The 21,974-nt window shown below is 42.5% G+C and overlaps 1 protein-coding gene and 1 long non-coding RNA gene across 4 annotated transcripts in view; one reads left to right on the top strand and one right to left on the bottom strand.

Annotated features, from left to right (window-relative positions):
• Nucleotides 1–595, bottom strand: part of lipca (lipase, hepatic a) — an 81,873-nt gene extending 81,278 nt beyond the window's left edge. For 2 of the 3 annotated variants that reach the window (XM_048562735.2, XM_048562738.2), the window contains exon 1: nucleotides 329–595. In XM_048562735.2, coding sequence (XP_048418692.1) covers nucleotides 329–410 — 82 coding nt within the window. In that variant the 5' untranslated portion in view covers nucleotides 411–595. The remainder of the gene's footprint in view (nucleotides 1–328) is intronic. The other variant, XM_048562736.2, reaches the window with a different exon arrangement.
• Nucleotides 1–21,974, top strand: part of LOC125467211 (uncharacterized) — a 75,808-nt gene that overhangs the window by 1,528 nt on the left and 52,306 nt on the right. The gene's annotated exons all lie outside the window — the stretch shown is intronic.

Here is a 21,974-nt window from a genome sequence, read left to right as displayed (position 1 = left end):
TCAGAAACAATGGTCTGCATGAGCTAAAGAATATAAGGAATGCTTCAGTTATCATGCTATAGAAAACCAATCTGTGACCCCCCACTAAAACCGGATGGCACAATTAGAAAATGCATGCAGCAACTGCAGTAGTCACTGATTACTTCCTAGTTGTGTTTCACAGAAATTCCACCAAAGGGAATGAATTATGTGGTATTCGCTTTGCAATGCAGTTACTCCATAAATATTTGCAGTTGCCCAAATTACTGCATTGTCTCTAGCGTCCAGCATTTGCAGTCCTTACTGTCTCCAAATTACTCTGAGTAGAAATATGGTTTGGTGCCCTTACCTTTTCCTGTAGCTCTGACACTTTCAGCATTAAGAGTGCCATAAATGAAGAAGAGAAGTAATACTTTTGCCCAGTTGTTCATGCTCAGTGTTTAAGGCCTTTTCCCTTTTACAGACTGCAAGTTAAACCCATTTAACTAGCTGCAAGAGGGAAAAAAAATCGGCAAATCAACCCCCACTTACTTTACCAGGTAATAAAACCTGGCTGCAGTTATATTAAAACGGTCTGCTATTTTGCCCAAAGCTTTGTCAGTGGTGATAGCCTGAAGCTAAGGGATGCCAGTGATATGGGATGTAGGTTAATTTTTTTTATACCTGAAGGTCGTGAACAAACTGTTCAGGTGACTGTGACTCGCTCGGGTTCAAGTAGGAACATATTGCGAAAAGATTGCAAAAGCTATCGAGTGCTGGAACACGGCAAGAGCTTGATCCCAGCTTTCAAAAATAAAACTGTCAGAACCATTTTACTGATGGGGAAAAGAAATGATTGATCTGAAATTGTTTGGAACGACAAAGTTGGTATGGCACAAAGGAGGCCATTTGGCCCATTGGGCCTGCACCAATTCTATTCCCTAGTCCCAATTTCCTGTCTCTCCCTCATTTCCCTGCATACAATTTCTTTTCAAGTAATCATCCAATGTCATTTTGAATGCTTCAATTGAACTTGATTCCACTACATTTCCACATAGTATATTTCATACCCTAATACCTCATTGTGTGGAAAATTTTCCTCTCCTCTCTGTCCCTTGTTTCATTTGCACATCACCTTAAATATATGCCATCTTGTTCTTCCTTCTGTTATGAGCGTGAACAGTTTCACCTTATCTACTGTATCCAGATTTCTCATGGTTTTGAAAACCTTGATCAAGTCACCTGTCAGTCGTCTTCTCTCCAAGAAGAACAGACCAAACTTCTTCATTCTAATCTAATAACTGAAGTTTCTGATTCCTGGAACTATGGAACTATTCTTGTAAATTTCTTCTGCACTCAGTCCAATGCACTCACATCTTTCCTACAATGTGGCCTCCACAACTGTACACAATTCTCCAGTTCCAGCAAGTGTCATGTACAAGTTCAGTATCATCTCCATGCTCTTGTACTCTCTGTCCCTATTAATAAAGACTTCACGTCCCAGTTGAAGACTTTTTGACAACCCCAAACCTCTCCTTCCCATCTTCACTTCCTCATCAATGATCAATGTTGTGGACCCTCTGTGGCACCTGATCTCTCCCAATTGCTAACCTTAATTCCCACCAGTGGTAGTAACACCATTCCTGCCAGTTTTAGACAGGAATCACAGTTGCAAAATGTTAATGATGCCAAAGAGGTTTGGCAGATGGTTTATCCAGGTTTGCCGCACTCCTGAATCCCATCTGTTATCAACTTCTTGTAGTCAATAATTGCATTCCAATAACATCATCATTGCCAACAGAATGGGACAGATGGAGCTTTGGACACTGAAATTGGTCCTCAACATTTGTTGATTAAGGAGAAAACAATTCGCAGCTCATATTTTGTGCTGCCTTCCAATCTGTGATTGTAACATCTGTCACATTGGGGCTTACATGCCTGTTTACCTGAGTCCTCAGCGGGGGGCAGGGCCGAGTTTGCAAACAGCGCAAATGGATAGCTCTTAACAGAGTCATACAGCATGAAAACAGATCCTTCGGTCCAATCAGTCCATGCTGACCATAATCTCAGACGAAACACCTGCCTGCTCCTGGCCCAATATCCCTCCAAACCTCTCCTATTCATATTCTTATCCAAATATCTTTTAAAAGTAATTGTTCCCACATCCACCACTTCCTCAGCAGGTTCATTCCACACAGGAACCACCCTCTGTAAAATATTTTGCCCCTCATGTCTTTTTAAAATCTCTCTCCTCTCACCTTAAAAATGTATGGCATAGTCTTGGAATCCCCCATTCTCAGGAAAAGACAACTACCATTAACTCGACCTATATCCCTCGTTATTTTGTTAACTTCTATAAAACCAACTCTCGACCTCCTGTGCTCCAGTGAATGAAGTCTCAGCCTATCCAGCCTTTCTTTATAACTCAAGCCTTCCATTCACGGCAACATTCTGGTAAATCTCTTCTGAACCCTCTCTGGCTTAATAATATCCTTTCTATAACTAGGTGACCCAGAACTGGATACAATGCTCCGGAAGAGGCCTCAGTAATGTTCTGTACAACCTCAACATGACTTCCCAACTCTTATACTCAAAGGACTGATCAATAAAGACAAGTGTGTTAAATGTCTTTTTTTGACCACCCTGTCTGCATGTGATGCAAATTTCAAAAAATTATGTACCTGAATCCCTAGATCCCTCTTCTACAACACTACCCTAGGCCCTACCAGTGATTGTATAAGCTCTGCTCTTGTTTGTGATACCAAAATGCGATACCTCGCATTTATCCAGATTGAACTTCATCTGCCATTTTTCAGGTCATTGACCCATTTGATCAAGATCTGATTGTAATCCTAGAAAACCTTCTTCACTGTCTACTCTGCCGCCAACCTTGTTGTCTGCAAATTTACTAACCATGCCTTCTCTATTCTCATCCAAATCATTTATATAAATGACAAACAAAAGAGGATCCAGAACCAATCCCTGTTGAATACGTCTGGAGACAGGCCTCCAGTCCGAAAAGCAACCCTCCACCACCACTCTGTCTCTTGCCATTATCCAATTATGAATCCAATTGGCGAACGCGCCCTGAGTCTCATAGACCTGACTGTACTAATTAGTCTGAAGTCTGTCTCTCTTAAAAGGAAACCACATTGCACAGGAAGCTAATGATGAATGCTTGAGCTGCACTTCTAATTGAAGAAAATAAAACACAAGGGCAAGGAGAGGGTTGCCAGGTTTATAAATGCAATGCAAGGGGCCAAGGTGGTTAAAATGGAAAAAGGAGAATTTTTGTATCATATAGAAGGAAATGGATGGTAGAAGGCCCTCAAGAACCATCCTAAGGACGGAATAGAAAAATTCTTGGTAGTTAGCCCCAAGGGTCTGGCAGTAGGGCCACTAGAGGCCTAATGACCCCTCACAGTTCGTGAAGGTCAGAGAATTCATTTTCAAAAGACAACCTCTCCCACTGCTCAAAATTCCACAATCGCCAGCATTCATGATTTAAGCTTAATGTGCTCAACCCACCAACACTGCTTTGACTGCATCTTCCAGTCCCATGACCCCTACCAGCTAGAAGGACAAAGGCATGCAACACCTTGCACCTGGAAATTCCACTCCAAACTATTCTGTCCTGACTCAGAACATGATCAGTGTTCCTTCACTACCTTCAAGTCAAAACTCTTAAAGTCCCTCCCTGACAACTTTGTGGTGAGCGCCCTGATGGTGGCAGAAGTGTTGAAATTACATGTAAGGTGCTGGATGCTTTGGTTGGCCAACAAGATAGCCTTCCTCGCTGTTTAGGATCATAGAAGAGTTCAGCTCCAAGGTGGCACGGGGCAGCTTCTGCTTCATCTCCGTGTGATGTTGCAGAATCTGAGGCACTGTCTCACAAGCATTATACAGGTTACACCCTTGTAGAGAAAGATCAGCAACGTGCCTGGCTACCCGTTGAGGGCAATGACACTCACTGACGATTGCAACAACCTACCTCGGTGCCTCCAAAAGCACTCCGTGTACTTCCAGATTTTGAGTTAAGGTGAGTCACTTACTCCTACCTGCAAGTCAGATGGATTGCCCTATAAGTAATGCGAGTGCTGAGCCCTTCTTGCAGCTGAATGCATGGTCTTTAGTAGTAGGAAGTGAATACCCCATTTATGAAGTGATTCTTCAATTCTGAAATTGGACCATGCAGAACCATCAAACAACTGGCATGCTGAGTGGCACCATGACAGCACCAAATGGCATCTGTTCCAGAATAATGAATATGTTAATAAGATGTAGGAGCTGAAACAGCCAGAATCTCAAATTTTGTCAATTTGCACCTGCCAGAAGCCTACTTAAAGATAGAATTAATCCCCAAGTGTTAGCTGGAAGAAGTTGAGGAAACAGATGGTCTGAAGGGAGCTGAATTAATACATCAAGTCAGCACTGAAGCAATTTGGTTTGATGACTAAGTCAAAGGAAGCCGTTCATCAATACCCACTCCTTAAGCAAAAACACTCAAAAAAGATTAATTTTTTTTCCTCAAAATACCCTTTATTCAAAGTATAACCAAAAACACTTTAACCAAAGATGGTGGCACCAGCACATGAGGTAGTTTTCAGGCTCCTGAGCCCATCCGCTCCAGGCCGACCACATACTTCTCTCTCTCGCTCCATCTCCTTTTTGACTCTGTGGGCCATCAGCTGTGGCGGTGCTTGGCAGCTCACTGGCTGTGGCACTGTACCTGGAATGAGAACTCCTAACTGCAGTGTGCCTGTAACGTGGACTCTTGGTCTTGGCTGGTCACCATCTGTGACAGTGCTTGGTGGGTCAGCAGTGGAGACGGTGCCTGGAGCAGGGGCTCTGGCGGTGGCAGCAGGTTGCTGCAGCAGAGTTGGTGCCCAGAGTGGGGTCTCCTGACTGCGGTATGCATGAATTGTGGACGCTTGGCGTGGTTGTCGTTTCTGTACCCAGAGCAGGGACTCCTTGAGGCCGTGGACAGCTTGCAAAAATGTTGCAGACCAAAGAATGACTTTCAACAAGTTGATGGTCCTCCAGCTGTAGGTGATGTTTAACTTTGTGTTCTCCTCCATGGATATTTCATGGAGCACAGAGTCCCAGGTAATGATGCTGCCTGGAATGAAACTCAACAAAAAGACACTGCATCCCTTTCCTGACTTTCTTTGCAACAGTTCATTCCTAAAGGAATTGGTTAATGGTCCGTTCCCAACTCCTGCCTCATAACTACGTTAAGAACAGTCAATGTCGTAACTTGTTTTCTCTCAAAAAGAATGCTAATGATTTGCTGCTTCTTATAGTAAAGACAGCTGAGGTTTATTTAATATAATTTTGATTTGAAGTTATATTTAAAACACAACTTACCTCTCTTTTTAAGGCATCCATCTTAGCAAATAAGGAATGATAGCAACTCGTTTCTTGAACCACTGGTAAATTACTACTTAAGTCAGAGCTTAATTCCTAATGTAATGAATCTGCAATTTGTTATGTAATTTTCAACAGTCACCCAGCAACATGCAGAATCCCAAAAATAATCTCTGCAAAGATGTGCAGATAGTTCCTGTGTTGAAAATGAGTCCTGTTCTGGAGTTTGTTTGCATGTCAGAACACAATGCAGGAAAATGTAAAACAGATGTTTGTAAATATAGGAAATGTTTGTATGTTGGGTATTTAAAACATCATCTCCGTATAAGATTGTGGTCGAAAGGCGTTCGTAAGTTGGATTTTCAATAATCGTGAGCCCCTGTACTAAATTGAACCATCATCTGGTTACTGTAAGTACAGGAACCAGATACCATAGTTCTATCCTGGCCAAATAACACTTAACATAAGGAAGTGGGGAAAAGCAAACACAAAAGTTAGACATTTTATCTCAGGAATAATCTTTGCTGGAAACATAATGTCCTGAAAGAGCCAAGTTGTTGAGATATGGCCAAAGTGAAACACTGTTTTGACCATGGACCAGAATGAAAACTTGGACTGAATGAAGTCTCTGCTTCTTATGGTGCTCAAGTTGAGAACCATGTTTTTACTTTCTGCTCTTATTCTATTATTTTTGCTGCTATTTTCTACTTTTTCCTTGCAGTCTGTGAGATTTGCTTTTATTCATTTCTCAGTCTTTCTTTGCGGAGTGATTTTAATTTACAAAAGCTCATTTAGTTGTTTTAAATTCCTATCTCTCTGACTTAAAACTGCTTAGCTTTACAGGTCTATGTCAATGTTAAAATAATAGAAGAATTTGGTAGAAGCATTTGTTTGCAGTCTGTGAGATTTGCTTTTATTCATTTCTCAGTCTTTCTTTGCGGAGTGATTTTAATTTACAAAAGCTCATTTAGTTTTAAATTCCTATCTCTCTGACTTAAAACTGCTTAGCTTTACAGGTCTATGTCAATGTTAAAATAATAGAAGAATTTGGTAGAAGCATTTGTTTTAAAGAGTCAAAGGACTTTACCTTCACTGTTCCTTAGACCATTCCAAATGTCGATCACTATTTAAGAGCTAAAATTACTATTACTAACATCAGCAGCAGAAGTGTTTAATGTATTATCAATAATAGCAGGCTAAGATTGGGTGTTCTCCTAAATTTGTCAGTCTTCCTATGAACTGTGACATTGTGATGGGAGTGCATTAAATGATATTTCTATTATGAGTAAAGATTACACCACAGTCAGTGTTACTAGATGTGCTTAGATTAATGATGGACTCCAGGTAAAATGAACTTTCCTAGATACAGAATGGTCTCCTGAATAGCCTCCTTTTGCATGCTAATGATTCTGTGAACTAACAAAAGGATGAAGATTCCCCTCATTGATGTTCATTTGTTGGAAGTTAGAGATACAGCAGCCAAAGAACATAAAGTTCTTATCATATCCATTTTCCTTCAAAAGTACTACATTTCTCATTTATCCACTATCAATGTGTCTAATTATTTACCTTGTGGATTCTTTTAACTGTTCCCCTCCTTTCCCCAACTCATTTCTTCCTCCCAACTTTGTAAACACTGGGAATTTGGTCATGTTTGCAGTTTGTTACTGTAAAAATCTTGACAATGACCTTCAGTCAACACATCTGTAGTTTGCCCTCATTTGGTACCAAGCACCCATCACTTCCTTCCTTTCAGTTAATTTTTAAATTCAGTCCCAGATGCTACTTTTTAAAATCCTGAGGGTATTCAAAAGTAATTAAAAAGTTAGTATATCACTTTAAAAGCCCACTTATACCCCATTCAACAAGATGCAGTTTTTCCAGCTGTCTTCACAGTAACTCTTATTAACAAAAAAATGAAATTCTCATCAATTAAATTAATTCCCTTTAATTGTAATTTGGGCGTTGCCTTAACCACAAACCCTCTGGGAAAGCCTAGAATTGCAGTCAACTTCTGGGTTTCCATGCTATTCTGCATGTGACTCCAGATGTTGTTGTCAGTTTTAAGGGAATAATAGTTCACTATCACTATTGCAAGATACAGGAGAAGTAATCTTCCATTCCTGTTCAATCAGGAGCCAAAGAGTTCAAGGGCTGACCAGATGTCAATCTCCATTCAGTTGTCTAAATATTGGAAACTGGAATGAGACGTTTCTTTATGTGTCTGTAGATAAAAATGCACGTAAGGATTCATAAAACGTTGCCTTTTCAGGTCATGAAATAATGACACACTTAATGGCAGCATGATAATTAATGAAAGTTGCCTTGTTTACCAACTTACATGCAGTTTTACAATAAATGAAAATAAAACATATTACAAACTTTGCCATCAGCACATCTTTAAATATGAATCCATTATCCTAATTAACCAATTGCTGTCAGTTGTATATAATGCAAACAGTTTGAATTTGGCGATGAGCTAGCTTATTATTTGGATTGTTACAATGATAATGCTATTGGTGATTTAGTCTGTCATTGATATAATAGCCTTTACCCTGATTGCTGTACATGAGATTGAGTTGTTCTCGCAAACAGCTCCTTGTTAATTTTTGTGCTTGCTAAATTGTTAACTAATATAAATATTTATGAATTCTAGACATGTAATAGCTTAAAATTAAATCTATATTTCTTTTAGCACCACTAAAAATTAGATAAACATGCTTAACTCTGGAGTCATGAATTCATACTGGTCTACAGAGGAAAGCCCTTAGGCACATCGAGACTGCACTGTTCAAAAACAAGTACCTAACTATTCTATTCATATTCACCACTATTTGGCCCATAGCCTTGAATGCCTTGCGCACCTAAATTCTTCTTAAATGTAGTGAAGCTTTCAGTATCTTGCAGGCAAAGAATTCCAGAATTACAGATTTTTACCACCATACACAGTTTTAAAAATGTTTTCACACCTACTCATCAAATTAATGACCAGCCACAGGCACCAGTTGTCCTTTGAAACTTTTTTTCAAATAGCCACTGTTTTGTGAGCCTAAATAGTGCATCCTGGTCAGCCAATGACTCTGTTGATCACTCTAACTGAGCTCGATGCTCTTCACACCCAAAAGTGCACACTCCTCATCTGCAGGATCAGGAGTCTGAACTCTGTCTGAATTTTCTCTCCTGGACTCCGGAGCATTAGGTGAGATGTACTACCTGCTCCCCGAACAGCCACAATCTGCATGGATCAGAAATTGAACTTTAACATTTCCCCAACTGCTCACTGATCATGAAGTGATTCCTGGGTATTGCACGTTGACAAGTGACACACAGTGACAATCATGTCAGCATGCAACAAGCTGCAAAGCAGCTGTGTCACAGTTCAACACATCCTCCAAGGATGAGAAGGATTGGGAGCTGACAACCTTTCCTGAATTATTTCGACTTTTCTTGTTACTGTGCTTAAAGAGTAATGGGAATAAAATAATTTTTCTTAAAGTCAAACTACGGTTTTAAATACATCATAAATTAAACTCAGACATGTGTTCATTCAATCATATGACTAAGTAAACATGACTCCTTTGTAGGATATCAATAAATGATCACTAATATGTCTGTCTGAAAGTCTTCTCTAAGATATTTTAGATGAGCTAATGGTTTGTTCAGCTGTATTAATTCACAGTGAAATCTCAAATCCAGTATTAATAATCCCTAGTTGGAGACAAAAAAACTGCTGATTCTGGAAGCCAAGGTGGGCAAACAGGAGGTTGGAAGAACACAGCAGGCTAGGCAGCGTCTGGAGGGAAGGAGCAGTGAACATTTTGGGTATTATCCTTCTTCAGGACTCATTAATAATCCTTGGCCACCAGACACTGCTTTTGGTAACATGTCTCCACATGTCAGCATGCCTTGGTGAGAAGAGCATTGTAGTGCTTCTTATGAAGATTTCTGTTGTCAGATCATGGTGATTCTACAAGTCCTGTCTAAATTCTGAATCTTTGGAGCAATGGCAACTGCTGTATTGAGAAAAGTTTGTGACTCTGTGAGGATCTGTCAGAGTTTGAAATTGTATTACTCCCTCTCCATGCTGATTTCAGTGCTGAGAACTAAAATGCTAGAGATCACAATGGGTCAGGCAGCATCCATAGACAGAAAGCAAGCTAACGTTTTGAGTCTAGATGACCAGCTCTGATGTTGAGTCATATAGATTCAACTCGCACCCATGCGCCGGCACCTCCAGGCACTGCAATCCAACCTGCCCCAGCTCAGAGCCTCCCTCTCCCAGACCTGCAAAGGACATCTCCTGTTTTTTATCCTCCACAGACTGAACACCCAGTTCTATTCAGCTTTACTGGACACCAAAAAAGTAAGTACAACAAATTCACTGGCTCCTGCCACCTTAAAAAGGATTCCTGCACTTCCCCAATCCCGAGCCTGTCCCTACCCCTCCTCCACCATGCACCCTTCACCATTGACCATGAGGACACAGCCTGTGACCCCACCGATGACGTCACATCTGCCACCGCCGAGCACACCACTTCCGGGACCGCGAACGTGACTGCTGCTGCAGTCACCGCCTCCACTTCCAGAATCAACACCACACACATCACCGTCACTGCTGCTGCCGCCCACTCCACTCCGCCCCACAGCTGACGGAACCCTGCCCACAGCCGACGACCTCATCGCTCTGTCCATAGCCAGCAACCCCAGAGAAGACAGCCACACTGAGCCCTGCCGAATCTTCACCATCACCCCAGACCTCCCACTGACTGAGGACGAACGGTCAGCCCTAAGCAGGGGGCTCACGCTTGTCCCCCTCCACCCACACATCAACGAATACCAGTCACGTTTGGTCATCAAGCAGTTCTTCCACCGCCTTCGCCTCCACGCTTATTTCTTCAACTAGGAGCCTAACCCTCCCTCCACTGACCCCTTCACCCGCCTCCAACACAAGTCCTCTTCCTGGACACCACCCCCAGGCCTCCTACCCGCTCCCCCCCCGCCGACCTCTTCATCTCCAACTGCTGTTGAGATATCAACCGCCTCCACCTCTCCACCCCTCTCACCCACTCCAACCTCTCCCCCGTGGAACAGCCGCCCTCTGCTCCCTCCGCTCCAACCCCAACCTCACCATCAAACCTGCAGGCAAGGGAGGCGCAGTTGTAGTATGGCACATTGACCTCTACATCGCCAAGGCCAAACACCAACTCTCCGACACCATCTCCTATCGCCCCCTTGATCATGACCCCACCCCCGAGCACCAAACCATCATCTCCAACACCGTCCATGACCTCATCACCTCAGGGCACCTCCCACCCACAGCCTCCAACCTCAATGTTCCCCAACCCCGCACCGCCCGCTTCTATCTCCTTCCCAAATTCCACAAACCTGCTTGTCCAGGTCGATCCAATGTCTCAGCCTGTTCCTGCCCCACCGAACTCATCTCCACCTATCGGGACTCCATTTTCTCCCCTTTGGTCCAGGAAGTCCCTACCTACGTCCATGACACCACGCACGCCCTCCACCTCCTCCAGAACTTCCAATTCCCTGGCCCCCAACACCTCATTTTCACCATGGACGTCCAGTCCCTATACACCTGTATTCCTCATGCAGATAGCCTCAAGGCACTCCGCTTCTTCCTGTCCTGCAGGCCCGACCAATCCCCCTTCACCGACACCCTCATCCGCCTAGCCGAACTGGTCCTCACCCTCAACAACTTCTCTTTCGATTCCTCCCACTTCCTACAGACAAAGGGGGCGGCCATGGGTACCCGCATGGGCCCAAGCGCTGCTGCCTCTTTGTAGGTTACGTGGAACAGTCCCTCTTCCGCACCTACACAGGCCCCAAACCCCACCTCTTCCTCCGTTACAATGATGACTGTATCGGCGCCGCCTCTTGCTCCCCAGAGGAGCTCGAACAGTTCATCCACTTCACCAACACCTTCCACCCCAACCTCAAGTTCATCTGGGTCATCTCCAACACATCCCTCACCTTCCTGGACCTCTCAGTCTCCATCTCAGGTAACCAGCTTGTAACTGATGTCCATTTCAAGCCCACTGACTCCCACAGCTACCTAGAATCCACCTCCTCCCACCCACCCTCGTGCAAAAATTCCATCCCCTATTCCCGATTCCTCCGTCTCTGCCGCATCTGCTCCCAGGATGAGGCATCCCAGATGTCCACATTCTTCAAGGACCGCAACTTTCCCCCTGCAGCGGTCGAGAACGCCCTTGACTGTGTCTCCCGCATTTCCTGCAACACATCCCTCACACCCTGCCCCCGCCACAACCGCCCCAAGAGGATCCCCCTCGTTCTCACACACCACCCCACCAACCTCCGGATACAACGCATCATCCTCCGACACTTCCGCCATCTACAATCTGACCCCACCACCCAAGCCATTTTTCCATCCCCACCCTTGTCTGCCTTCCGGAGAGACCACTCTCCATGACTCCCTTGTCCACTCCACACTCTCCTCCAACCCCACCACACCCGGCACCTTCCCCTGCAACCGCAGGAAGTGTTACACTTGCCCCCACACCACCTCCCTCACCCCCATGCCAGGCCCCAAGATGACCTTCCATATTAAGCAGATGTTCACCTGCACATCTGCCAATGTGGTATCTGTATCCATTGTACCCTGTGTGGCTTCCTCTACATTGGGGAAACCAAGCGGAGGCTTGGGGACTGCTTTGCAGAACACCTCCGCTCGGTTCGCAATAAACAACTGCACCTTCCAGTCGCGAACCATTTTAACTCCCCCTCCCATTCCTCAGACGACATGTCCATTATGGGCCTCCTGCAGTGCCACAATGATGCCACCCGAAGGTTGCAGGAACAGCAACTCATATTCCACTTGGGAACCCTGCAGCCCAATGGTATCAATGTGGACTTGACCAGCTTCAAAATCTCCCCTTCCCCCACTGCATCCCAAAACCAGCCCAGCCTGTCTCCGCTTCCCTAACCTGTTCTTCCTCTCACCCATCCCTTCCTCCCACCTCAAGCCACACCTCCATTTCCTACCTACTACCTCATCCCGCCTCCTTGACCTTTCCGTCTTCCCTGGACTGACCTACCCCCTCCGTACCTCCCCACCTATAGTCTCCTCTCCACCTATCTTCTTTTCCCTCCATCTTCGGTCCGCCTCTCCCTATTTATTCCAGAACCCTGTCCCCATCCCCCTCTTTGACGAAGGGCCTAGGCCCGAAACGTCAGCTTTTGTGCTCCTGAGATGCTGCTTGGCCTGCTGTGTTCATCCAGCTTCACACTTTGTTATCTTGGATTCTCCAGCATCTGCAGTCCCCGTTATCATAGATTCAACTGTAGCTTGTTTTCTGGCCATGGATGCTGACCCATTGTAATTTCCAGCATTTTTTTTTGTTTTTAGTACAGATTCTAGCATCTTCAATAATTTGCTCCTGATTTCAAAGCTGTCAGCTGTGCCACATTGACACACTTGAGGTGGAATAGAACTTACAGGAGTCTTGTGATGCCGTGCTACAGTCCCTAGCTGAGCCAGAAGCCTAAATTCAAGCCCCACCTACTCAAGAGCTGAATAATGACATCCATAAATCAGTTGATTGATTAGAAAGATGTCTAAATTAGAGCAAGCACTTTTTATCAGACTCATGTTTAAGAATGGTGTGCTGAAGGAACGGTACTCCATGTAACAGTGAGGCAAAGGAAGTAGAAGATAGTGACAGATGAACCATCATCCTACTTTCCGATGAATTGCAAGTTACAGAATGTTGGAATTCTTTCATTAATTCTCTCACATTTCCCATTCACTTGAAGTTGCTCGGTGAATGGAAGATGAGGATAGACAATCAATCTATCAGATTTCCAGTGTTGGAAGTTGAACATGTATGGGTGACTACAGTTTAGCTGTTAACTGAGGCTCAGTTGGAAACACATGCCCCTTAGAAGCACAGTCATAAGTGTTCAGTTTGTGCGCTAGGGCTTAAGGACAAAAGTCAAGTCTCATATTTCAGTGCAGTACAGCGGGCATGTTATCTTTCAGAGGAGATAGTAACTGGGATCCTAGCCCATCTGCTCAAGTGGATGTAACAGATCTCAAGGCACTATTTTAAAGAATAGCAATGGAGGTATTCTGGTATCCTGGCTAATATTTAACCTTCTAGTTGCAGCAGAAAAATAAATGATCTGGTTATTATCACAGTGCTGTTGGTGGAGGTTTGCTCTGAGAGGGGGGAGATGGTACTTGTGCAGAAATGGGCTGTTATGCTACAACAGTGATCACAATTGAAAAGTATGGTAATTAACTGTAGAGCTCTTTGTGACATTATGAAAAGCTGTGTTTCCATCTAAGTCCTTTTTGATTTGAACACAGGTCTCAAACATTTGAATCCAGGATCATGGCTAGAATCTTCATTTTACCCACTTTTTAACATAAACTTGCTTGAAGCAATATGCAGTATTCACTTAACAAAAATGGGACTCAGGTCAATTCTATAAACTGAAAGATTGAAGTAAAAAACCCTTGAATTCTGAAATAGTCAATAGCCTAAAATATTTGTTTAAAGTTAAATATTATTCCTTTGTTCAGAACTGCCCAAACTCTGGGTCCTGTGCCTTCAAAGAAAAACAATTCTGTCCAACAAATGAATCCTTACAGTTTCCTCTGCTTAGGTTTATTTTAATATTTGGCAATATTGCGTGCAGAATAGATTTCTAACAGTTTTAAAAATACTAATACTTTCTACAAACCATGCTGTAGCTAATATGTACAGAATTGTTTACATTCTGTATATTCTTTGAAGTGTACATTTTTCATGTAATGTCTACAAAATATAGTCATCCTGTTGTGTAGCAGTGTAAGAATCTGGATTAAGGATTTCACAATTTACTGGAGACATACTGCACAGTGAGCAATTGTAGTATTAGCCTTTCTACTGCAGCATTTTAATTCTGATTGCTCATCATCCCATCACAATGATAATATCACAAACATTGAGGAACTTCCTCCACTAAAAGATGCAATACAATTCCATGAGCTGCTAATGTTCTTGAAGTTGTAGAAGACAGCTAGTACCCAAAAGAGTACTGAAAGATAATTTCTATCAGAATATAAAAGACAGTTCCTCGCAAGAGCCAATCAGTGCACTACTAGTTCTTCATATGCTAATATATTTTTCAGTTGTTCTTAGTAAGTAGTAATGTGCATTTGTTTGTAGATTGAGCCTGATATCTCAAAGGACAGGCATGTATAAGAACCTAAAAGTGATTGACAAAGTAGGCTTGGAGCAGATGTTTCCTCTTGTCGGGTAATCTAAAATGAGAAGTCACAATTTTAGGCGAAGGTGACGATTGAAAACATGAGGTGGAAGTACAACTCTTAAAGGGCCCTGAATCTTTGGAATTCACTACCTCAGAGTGCAGTGGATGCTTGGACATTGAATAAATTTAAGGAGGAGGTAGATTTTTAATTAAATGTAGGTTAAAGGGTGATGAGAGCAGCTAGCAAAATGGAGTTGAGGCCAAAATGAGATCAATCGTAATCATATTAAATGGTGGAGCAGGCTTCTGGAGCTGAATTGCCTACTCCTGCCCCTAATTCTTTTACTCTTATTTAACTTTGATGTAATGTAACTTGCTACCAAGTAATAGGGGAGACTAAGGGAGGCAATGGCCAAGTGTCCCCAGCGCATTGTGATGTCCTGGGGACGTGGCTTTGGAGCTCACCACAGCACATGCTGGGATTTGAATTCAGTAAAAATCTGGAATAAGTGATGGCCATAATTCTATTGCCAATTTTTAAGAAAGTCCCATCTGTTTCACTAATGTCCTTTATGGATGGAAACCGCTATCTTTACTTGGTCTGGCCTACGTGTGACTCAGCCCACAGCAATGTAGTTGACTCTTAACTGTGCTATGAGCAATTAGGGATAGGCAATAAATTCTGGCCCAGCTGGTGATTCCCTTATTACTTGAATGATTTTTTAAAAATAAAAATCCTTTACTGTTTAATCAATGCAACCAACTTTTGCCTTTGGTGTCATGTAGGTATCCTTACCCACATGGTATTAGTAGTTTGACTAATACCAACAAGAAGGACTGTTGACAGTGAATCTACCTAAGATATTCCAAAGGATCTGGCAAAAAACATTTACAATATGCTTGCAATACTGTCGTCCAATATAATAATCCACCCATCACATGACAGATCACAAACAGCGACACTAAAACGAAATCAGAGTTTTGTTGTGAAATGTAACATATATCCACTGATGCTCAGTTAGATGAAGGGGATAAATGCATGAATGCTATGGTTTCTCCCCAAATTTCAAGCAACTTATTTAATGAGTCATAGTTGGTCAAACATAAGGAGATGTGGGTGCCTTATTTCCAGGATGGGAGAAGAATTCTCTGCGGTCAATTGGTGAAATTTTGCTTTACGGCTCCAATAGCTCTTTTGCACATTTCCATACAAAATCAGTGCAAGGTGAGGACATTGAATCAAGTGATCAGGTTTTAAAGTCTGGAGATGATGATTAGGATGAGTGTAACTGCTGGGACCTCTATCTGACACTCCAACAGACCATTAGCTGTAATGAATCATTGTGAAGGGAAATTCGCTTGGATCAGAAGATGTTCATATCACACTTCTTTGCCAAGTCTATTAACTAATTGATATCACTGGCAAAGGACACTTCACCATGAAAGCTTACAGGTGGTATTGTGTTTGGAATTCTTGGGGAAAGAGGTCAGTTTCTCATGAGGACCTGAGCTAAGCAGCGGTATCATGAGACTATGTGAACGTGGAGATGTGCAACGATGTTTCCTCAGGACTGGGACCACAAGAACACAAAGTAAGTGAGGTTCACATTTTACTTCACTTCAAGGAAATCCTTACACATTGGCTGAGAAATTCACACCAACTTGTGGTCATGAGCTGGGAACCAGGAATGAACCCTTCGTTTTGGATTTAGAATCTCACTTGCTGTAAATGAGAGGCTGTAAACACCTAGAAATGCTGGGGAAGATAATCTGAATTTTGAGTTGCTGTATCACGAACAGGGAGGCACATCAGACAAAAAGCAGACATCAGTCATGACAGGGGTAGGCTACTGGCATATATGTTTGCTAAGAGATTATAGGAGAGTGAACTGATAAAGAAGAAACAATGAAGATATTTTTTAGATTGTTGAACTAACATGTTTAGAGGTGTTGTTATGCACCTGAGGAGGAGGTGGAACTTGGCCTTCAGACCCAAAGTCTTCCCTTAGGGAAAGCAAAGTCTTAGTGGTATAATCGCTGGGCTGTTAATCCAGAGGCCCAGGTAGAGTTCTGGGGACCTGGGTTCAAATCCAACCATGGCAGATGATGAAATTTGAATTCAAACAAAATCTGGAATAAGATTCTGATGATGACCATATTGTTGGGAAAAAAAGTCTTGTTCGCTAATGTTCTTTAAAGAAAGAATTTGCTATCCCTACTTGGTCTGGATTACATATGACTCCAGACCCACAGCAATGTGTTTGACTCTTAACTGCCCTCTGGGATGAGCAATAACTGTTGGCCTGGTTGGCAATGCCCTCCTCCTGTGAATAAATAAAAAATAAAGTAGGGATACTACCATGGCACCACAGGAGCCCTACATTTGACTTGATGTATTACTCTCCATAATCTCCAAGAGACTTCCCTCTGGTTAACAAATCTGAACATTTATTTTACAGAGAAGTTATTTATACTAACCATCCTGTAAATTCTGAGGACGAGAAGTGGCGCACAAAACAGCCTCATCGCAAAGCATCTACATGAATGGAGAGCTGGCCTTTAATCCGAGTACTTCCATTGGCCCTGTTTCCTTGCATCTCTGGCAAAGGTGGAGAGCCAGTCAAACCTCTGACAACCCCACTTACTATTAGAGTTGTATGAGTAATTGATGGAAATCCGTGTCTAATTTGGCTGCAGAGAGTAATGCTCAAAAACATATGTACTGTAAGGATGCGATGTACCTTGATATACAGATGAGACTTAATCTTTGCTAAAATGTGTTTTGGATTTAGTGTTGTTTAGTGAGAAAAGACTAATTGCCAACTTTTCTCTAAATTAAACTTTGGAAAATAGTAATCATAATATGATAGAATTCTCTTTAAATTTGAATTCAATACAATTCATTCTGAAAAAAAGGAGGGATGATGATCCACTCTTCCATCACTTCCAACTTTCCTCATCCTGTCATGGCACCTTCTCATGAAATTGCAGAAGATGTAAACTTGCACCTTTATCTCCTCCATCCTCACTGTCCAAAGACTCAGACATCCTTACCTGGTGAAGCAGTGATTTACTTGTTCTTTCAATCTAGTGTACTGTGTTCACCGCTCACAATGTGGTTCTTCTCGAAACTGACAAGATCAAATGAAGACTGAGTGATCATTTTGTGAAATACCTTTATTCTGTCAGCAAGAATGATTCCGATCTTCAAGTTGCTTGCCATTTCAGTACACCATCATGCTAAAGTTTTTGTCTTGGGCCTGCTGTACTTTTATAGCAAAGCCCAATGTAAGCTGCAGGAACTGAACCAAATTATTCACTTAGGCACTTTACAGCCATTTGGATTCAACCTAGAGTTCAGTAATTTCAGATCGTTAACTGTCCTCCATTTTCATGACTCCCCTTCTCCTAGAGGCGCACCCACATACACTGGTGTCTTGTTTACATGCAACATTGATTCTCTGAGTCATTCCTTAGGACAATGCCTTAAGCATTCAGAGTCAACATGCCTTAAACAGAGTTTTGTTGTTAACTGGGATAGTAGGAACTGCAGATGCTGGAGAATCTGAGGTAACAAGGCGTAGAGCTGGATGAACACAGCAGGCCATGCAGCATCAGAGGAGCAGGAAAGCTGACGTTTCGGGTCAAGACCCTTCTTCAGAAATGGGGGAGCGGGGAAGGGGATTCTGAAGTAAATAGAGAGAAAGGGGGGAGCGGATAGAAGATGGATAAAGGAGAAGATAGGTGGAGAAGAGACAGACAGATCGAGGAGGCAGGGTTGGATCCAGTAAAGGTGATTGTAGATGGGGAGCTGGGGAGAGGATAGGTCAGTTCAGGGAGGCGGGATGAGGCTAGTAGGTGGGAGATGGTGGTGGGGCTTGAAGTGGGGGGAGTGGATAGTTGGGAGGACAGGTTAGGGAGGCAAGTAAGAGTTGGACTGGTTTTTGATGTGGTCGGGGAAGGGGAGATTTTGAAGCTTGTGAAGTCCACATTGATACCATTGGGCTGTAGGGCTCCCAAGTGAAATGCGAGCTGCTGTTCCTGCAATGTTCAGATGGCATTGTTGTGGCACTGCAGGAGGCCCAGGATGGACATGTCATCCAGGGAGTGAGAGTGGAAGTTGAAATGGTTTGCGACTGGTAGTTGCAGCTGTTTGTTATGAACCGAGCGTAGGTGTTCCGCAAAGCGGTCCCCAAGCCTCTGCTTGGTTTCCCCGATGTAGAGGAGGCCACAACAAGAACAGTGGATACAGTATACTACGCAGATGTGCAGGTCAACATCAACGTCTTCTTAGGGCTTGGGATGGGGTTGGGGGGAGGTGTAGCACTTCCCCCTGTAGGGGATGGTGGGCCTGCTGTGTTCATCCAGCTCTACACTTTGTTAACTGTTGATCATTATCTAACTGGTGTAATCTCCATGGCAATGCCTTAATCTAACTGGAGTCAGCTAGCCAACTAATCAGCATTCTCTTTTCATTCAGTATAAAAGTTTTATGTTTGCTTTTATATTGGTATTCTTGCAAATGTCCTGATGAGGGCAAGAAGTAAAGATTTGATAAATGTCTTTTCTGCAGTAGTCAAATTCTATTACATTTGCCTTCTCTCCTCTTTTGTATACAATATTGGTTGGCTGGATATTGAGATATGAACTGTAAATCTGCTCTTCCGACACAAGCACTGTGCAATGTACTGAGGTTGCAAAAGGTGCTATTTAAATGATAGCTCTGAAAAAATTCTTCTGTAAATGGTCTGTGAGCTAAGAAAATTAACAGTGTAATTGTGGTTGTTGTTGTGCTATGTAGAACAGTAAAGCATTGTAATCTGATTAGGAAACTCAAAGTTCTGAGGGAGATGAATACTGAGATTTTTCAACTGTAATCATAAGTACAGTGAAAGGGCATGAGATAGTTGCTGTCATGCAACTTTGAATCAAAGTATCGAGGAAGGATTGGACTCAGAGTTCGAAGTAGAAATGACAGTGTTGAATTCAACATGTCTGTACCTCATAGTGGAGAAACACAGTAGGGAATTTAACTCTTCTGTCTCAGGATCAGCTCTTGTAGATGAAGTGACACCTTGTGGTTGTTACAAAGTTTTACTGAAATGAGGTACATGAGGAAACGACGTGAGCTAATGGAACAACTGGCTAGCTCAATGTCATTATGGTCAGGTTATCTGATTTGACTGTATGCTGGTGGGACTGTCCCTTTCACAGAGGAAAGATGAGTACTTTACTAGCCTGATAGAATGTATTGATTTCAAGTCATAATAAGAGTTAATCATTTCTGAGATTATCAAACAGTTTTCATTTTATTTCAGACTTCTCTCAAGTAACTTAATTGAGGCTTAATCAAATGGTTTGCTTTTTAAAACAAAACTGTTTATTTCGTACAGATGTTTATCAAAAGTGGATAAGGAAAGGCTATTTGAGTCAATTTATTTTTCGACAAAACTATTGAATTTCACTCTTTTACACTCAATGGGAACTTGTTGACATTGTGATTATGTCACTGCACTAGCAATCCAAAACCCTAGGCTAATGTTCTGTAGATATGGGTTCAAATGCCACCTTGGCCAACCTTAGTCTGTTAACCAATATCTCTAAAATGTTATATCTGAAAGTTGCTGTTTGTGGGACCAGAGAAACACCCCTCCATGCTTCTTAGTATAGTGCCATGGAATCTTTTTTGCAGCCAAAAATTGGGGCCTTCATTTAATGTCTCATTCAAAAGGCAGTGCAGCTCTGTGTGGATGTAGCAGCTTAAATTTTGTGGTCAAATCTCTGTAGAAAACCTTGTTCCCACGAGCTTCCGATTTGGAGACAAAAGTAACAGTTGTGAGCTAGCACAACGTGAGAAATTTTGGGTCCACGTAGCCTAATCTTTAGCCTGTGTAAATAACAAGTGGGGTAGAGATGGCCTAGTAGTACTATCACTAGACTAGTAATCCAGAGACTCAGGCAATGTTTCAGTTGCCCGGTTTTGAATTTTGTCATGGCAGATGGTGGAATTTGTACTCAATAAAAATCTGGAACTAGACATCTAACGATTACCATGAAACAACTGTTGTTTGCCATAAAAAAACCCATCTTGTTTACTGATGCACATTAGGGAAGGATAAAATGCTATCCTTACCTGGACTGGCTTATATGTGACTCCAGAGCCACCGCAGTGTGGTTGACTCTTAACAGCCCTCTGATCAGTTAGAGCTGGGCAATAAATGCTGGCCCAGCTATTGATGTTCACATCCCGTAAGTGAATTTAATAACCAAGTCCTGTCATGTCCCAGAAGATATTTTTGATGACTCCAGCTGTCTAAAACTACCCTTCCTTGTCTCACCTCCTAGTGTGTCTGCATGCAATGTTGCTTATAAGAAGAATGGAGACTTGACGACACTGTCATCAGAAATATGCTAAGCAGTGAGTAAACAGATTGCATATAAATAACATTCCTCTATGAGCAAAAGTGTGGCAGACATCAATCTAAAAGGGAGTGTGCAACAAGCCAGTTACACACACTGCTTATCATATTTAGGACCCTACATTGCATTGCAATTGTGTGTAGCTTCAATCCCGATTAAAAACCCATGAAGTGATTGCAGTATCACTTTATAATACCAGTTTGTACACAAGAGCTTTCGGACAGACGCAGCCCACCAGAGGAAGGAGAACAAACTCTTCATAAATATACAAGAGTGTCATTAATAGTGAACATTAGACTGGTATGGTCACGTACAAAAGTGCATTGATTACATTTCTTCCATTACCAGAATACTGCTTGACAAGACTCTTCTAAACACTGCGATCAAAAACTCCCAGTATGGAGAAAGTGAGAATTCACTTTCAGTCTGTTTCAGAAGGTTGTTATATATTGCTTCATTTACTAAAATACACCTTCATTGATCTTTCCTTTGAAGCCATTCAGACTGAAAAAGGACATGGTAGTACAGTTTGAATTTAATGTCACAAGCTTTTCATCAGAAAACTGTGATAAAGGAATTGACGAAATTTGCAGCATTGCCTCTGTGTTGTTTTGAAATGTTGACTCAGATTGTACTCTCAAATCCTTTGATTGTGACTCGAAACTGCAAAGCTCTGATTCAGTGACACTCCAACAAACAGCAGCGTGCTGACAGTTAGGAAAATCCCACCCAAGTGGTGTTTTCAGTGGTCTAAATACAGCAATCAATCTCACTTAAATAACTTGTTGATAGAATACAGCATTTTGGGGCCCACATATGTTTATGGTGCGATTGACCATGGTGTGTGGTATTAGTCAGGTGGTGTCCTCATCACCTTCTTGCCTCTTCCTCACAAAAGTCCATGGGCAGCATTCCTGAACATCTTCCAAATAGCAGTCTTTAGGCAGACAATTATGTCCGCTTTGGATCTCATCCTGCTACCATTGGTATTCACC

The sequence above is a fragment of the Stegostoma tigrinum genome, chromosome 33 (assembly GCF_030684315.1).
Source record: "Stegostoma tigrinum isolate sSteTig4 chromosome 33, sSteTig4.hap1, whole genome shotgun sequence".
NCBI lineage: Eukaryota > Metazoa > Chordata > Chondrichthyes > Orectolobiformes > Stegostomatidae > Stegostoma > Stegostoma tigrinum.
The sequence above is the reverse complement of the archived record's forward strand: the minus strand, read 5'-3'. Positions and strand labels throughout refer to the sequence as shown.